The sequence below is a fragment of the Anomaloglossus baeobatrachus genome, chromosome 11, assembly GCF_048569485.1.
Source record: "Anomaloglossus baeobatrachus isolate aAnoBae1 chromosome 11, aAnoBae1.hap1, whole genome shotgun sequence".
In the NCBI taxonomy this organism is placed as follows: Eukaryota; Metazoa; Chordata; class Amphibia; order Anura; family Aromobatidae; genus Anomaloglossus; species Anomaloglossus baeobatrachus.
In genome coordinates this window covers 109,604,468-109,608,841 of record NC_134363.1, presented here as the reverse complement: position 1 = coordinate 109,608,841, position 4,374 = coordinate 109,604,468, and the positions used below count along the sequence as shown (strand labels likewise).

The window sequence follows — 4,374 nt, the reverse complement described above, 5'->3', positions numbered from 1 at the left end:
TTGGCCTATAAACTGCGGCCACCACCACCGTGCTCTTATAAATAGCATTCTAACATGCTGTATATAAGAGCCCAGGCCGGGGTATAACATAAAAAAACACTTCATAATACTTACCTAACGGTTGTGCTGTGGGCCTTATGGGTGTCTCTGTTGTCCGGTGCCGGCTCTTTTGGTCATTTTTGTTCTCCTTCTCTAGCCACGGTGCATGATGGTTCCGGCGTCATCCACACTTGCCGGCATTCAGGTCCTGAGCAGGGCAGAGCAAAGTATTGTAGTGCGCCTGCGCAGGACTGGCAAGTGTGTATGACGTAGACGCGTCATGCACCCAGGCTTCAGAAGGATGAAGATGGACGAAAGAGGCGGCGCCGACACCGGACAACAGAGACGCCCATAAAGACCACAGCGTGACTGTTAGGTAAGTATTATGACGGTTTTTTTATGTTATACCCCCGGCCTGGGCTCTTATATACAGCATGTTAAAATGCTGTATATAAGAGCCTGGTGGTGGTGGCCGCAGCTTATAGGCCAAAAGAGTGGTGACAGGTTCCCTTTAAGGGGTCGACAACTGGATCCCCCACACATCTTGAGATCGGAGGGTGCCAAAGTTCTCTGTGTGACCACTGCTCCATTTTTGGTGGCCACACATGTTCACAAAGGGAACTTTAGGCTCCCGGGATCAGTAGAGAACTCCGACGAGGGGCCCAAGTAAGACATCATCGGTCCTGTGGAGGGTTTCTTTTTGTGCGCACTTATTACAGCTGCCAGTCTATGCTTAAAAAAAAAAAAAAGAAGAAATTGGTTCTTAACACAGGTGGTTTAATCCTAGAGAAAAGAATGGCAGATAATGCAGTAACATTGCTGAATCACACTGATGTGTCAGGACAATCTACAACAAACTACAAAACTAAACTTGAAATGGTCGTCACAGCCAACAAGTAACTGTCCGAAACGCGTGGAATGATCAGGAGACGATGTGGAAACACCGGTCATAACAGCAACATGTACAACGCCTTTCACAGCTTCACAGACACATGGACCTTCACAATGAGTAGAAAAATAATTTCCTTGCTCTTCATATTCTTAAAAACGATGGTCCAGTGTCCAACTATTAAAACAAATGTTAAAAAAGGAAAACAATACTGGGTGCCTCAATTATCCTACACCCCAATGTCATGGAGTTCCATAGGCCCAGTCCGGTCACTACATGTAAACTGTGAGCGTCTGCAGGATCATTTTCCGGCACAGAGGGCAGTTACGCTGAAGGATCGGTTGCTGCAGAAGGATCTCAGCGCACTGTGAGCACAGACACAGGTGACGGCACGGAAGCAGGAGGACACTTTTATTTTCATCCTGGCAGATGACACATTTCTTACACTCTTCCTGCTGTTTCAGCAGCTTCCAGGGGTCTTCTGCAGCTTTCCTGGTCTCACGTGAGGTTGATGCATAGGGCAGGGGCCCAGGTGGAGGTCTCGGTGGAGCTTGGCGCCGCTCAGGTGTGGCATTCTGTGCTGGTTGTGGATGTAGCGCCCGTGTAGGTCCCGCAGGATTCTGCGGCACTGGCACTCTGACTGGTGTATTTTGTGCCCTGGTTCTCCTGCGGTTCTGGTCTCTGTCCCATGCGGCTCTGTACATTCTGACAAGCTGGAGACACCCGGCGGCCGCCCTCCTCCAGAGCTCGGCACTTAGTAAGTGATGGATTAGTATCTGGACTATGTGGCCGACACGGATGAGTCTTTCTTGGAATAAATGTAATCCAGGTGAGGGCCGGAGGGCCAGACGGGAGACCCCGATGAGGAACAGCAGGAGGAGGACTTCATAGAGGTGCCTGAAGAGGATCACCCCAACGCCCGAGCTACAGGATACCAGCAAATCCACTGCCAACTGGAATGGTGTCCAGAAAAGGATGACCACGGCCACGGCGGAGCTGGAGATCTGGGAGAGCAGCGCCGCGATCATGTCCTTCCCTACGAAGATGACGTTCACCAGGGTGATCCACGCGCCCAGGGCGGCCGCGAACATGTTCTGCACACCGATGAGGCACACGTTCACCATGCTGTTCACAATGTACGCCACCAGGCTGCCGGCTATGCCCATGGCCTCCCAGACCTGGCGGTGTAGGTTCTGCCCGGACAGCGCCATGCTGAGGATGCCGCGCTGCATCATCTCCTTGCTCCGCAGTAACAGGTGGCACATCAGGTTCCATACCAGCTGTAAACTGTCCAGTCCTGACACCAGTCCTCGTACGCCGTCCGCCAGCGCCTGCACCGAGCCCAGCGCCACGTTACCACACGCCTCACCCACTAGCGCCAGCGACACCAGGCCGTTCTCCCAGCAGCGGAGTAAGCCAAGGGTGATGGCTCCAGGCAGATTCAGGATGAAATGGAGGGTCCAAAACAGGAAGGACACAACGGAGGAGACAAGCCAGTAATTCAGGTCCAGCACGAAGAGCAGCAGGTCCAGGCCCCAGCCCAGGCCACTGAGCAGCAGCAGGATGCCCTGCATGGCCGAGGAGGAGCGCAGGCATCTACCGAGGGCTCACAGCATGGGGGGTGGCGGGATCGGGCTGACCTCCAGCCTCACAGCTCCGCAGGCACGGCCGGCCTCACATGTCAGGGCCCGACCTGTAAGGAGAGCGCCGGGGCCCATGTGCTGCTCGTCACCCCCAGGAAGCACCGGACAGGTCACTGCTCGCACGGTCCACAGTGCAACGAACTACACTCAGGGCGCGGCCATGTTGGTCCTCCAGCTGCTTGTTCCAGGAAGTAAAGGTAACATTGCTCAGGCAGGAGCAACAGAGCGAAGATCACATCGATTCACCCAGCAATGAGTAAGAGTCGTCAGCCTGGGGAACCGTCGTGGATAGAGTTAATGCAGGGACGCTGGTGATTGGTGGATTCTCACCAATGAAGTTCTTTTGAGCGATTCAAAGTTTGTGCGTCTCGGGGATTTAAATAATGCGTGAGGTGGAGGGGGCGTGGCCACGGCGGCAACGAAAACATCCGCGAGGTGGAGGTGAGCGGCCGGGAGAGCGCAGGCGCAGAGGTGCCGACCCGAGCGTGAGCTGCGCCGGTCACGTGGTGTGTGCGCCCCGTGTGTGACTGTGCACAGCGTCCTCACATTACGGTTACGGTACCGCAGCTTTCTGATTTATTACTTCATTCTGGATTTATTTTTTTTAACCCCTGAAGGACGAGGCGACTTTCCGTTTTTGGTGCTTTAATCCCTTCACCCCTCAGCCTGTTTTCACCTTCATGACCAGGCTTTTTTTCCAGTTCTGTCCAGTGTCCCTTTATGAGGTTATAACTCTGGATCTCTCCAGCGGATTCCATGATTCTGAGACTGTTTTTTTTTCCATGACATATTATTGTACTCCATGATATCATGATAGTGGAAAACTTCAGACATTTTTTTTTTGTTAAAAAATCGAAAACTTGGCAAAAATGTTGCAATTTTCAAACTTTTAACTTTTATGCCCTTAACCCCTTTACGACCGCGTTACGTTTTAAAGCGGCAGTAAAGAATAAGCCTGTAGCGCCCCCCCGCGTCCCAAAATCTTCATGGTTTGACGATCCAGGCCAGTTTTCCGGTCCCCGATCACGTGATCGCCGGTATACACCGTATAATGGTGATCACATAAAAATAAATGCTCCGCCAATAAAAGATTTCATTTTTCCTCTTGTCTGACATGATCAGACATGTCAGATAAGAGAGGAATTTCCTCCCCCAGTGCAGTGAACACCCCCCCCTGGCCCCCCTACTCCTCTGTAGTCTGTGAAATTGCGGGTGCATGCGTGGTGTGCCCCTGAAAGGTGCCTCCTCCACCTACGTTCTCTCTCAACATGTCAGATGAGAGAAATACCCCCCCCCCATCTTGGTCCCTCCTGCCCCTTTCATTAGGAGCTAAGTCCTCTGTGGCCCCCCTTCTCCTCTTCAGCACTGAAAATGGCAGGTACATGCACAGACAGTCAGCTCTCACCCGACACTGTGAGACTGCAGTGACATCTGTGAGGATAACACAGGTCACACTGCCCTCTGTATGACCCGCTGAGTGTGACCTGCAGTAACTTCACTGACGTCACCGCAGTCTCACTCCTCACAGAGTGCCTGCACTTCCAGCATATGGGGCATGTGTTCTCTGAGCGTAACCCCCATATGCTGGAAGACGAGTCGTCAGGGCGCCTCCAATATGGATTACGGCAGACCCGGACTAGGGATTTTGCTGGGAAACAAATTGGATAACGAGGGTGCCTCTTATTTTTATTTATTTACTAATTCTCTCTTTTTATGTCTTTTAGGTTCGTTTGTGTGAACAAGGGATTGTATTGGGGAGTGTTTTTTTTCTAATAAAACTTCTTTATTTTTATTACTGACCTG

General features: G+C 51.9%; 1 protein-coding gene across 1 annotated transcript; it reads right to left on the bottom strand.

Annotated features, from left to right (window-relative positions):
- Positions 1–528: 528 nt before the first annotated feature.
- RNF26 (ring finger protein 26) lies at positions 529–2,837 on the bottom strand. The gene has a single exon (XM_075329337.1). The coding sequence runs from the start codon at positions 2,500–2,502 to the stop codon at positions 1,201–1,203; it is 1,302 nt and encodes a 433-aa protein (XP_075185452.1). The 5' UTR covers positions 2,503–2,837; the 3' UTR covers positions 529–1,200.
- Positions 2,838–4,374: the final 1,537 nt, after the last annotated feature.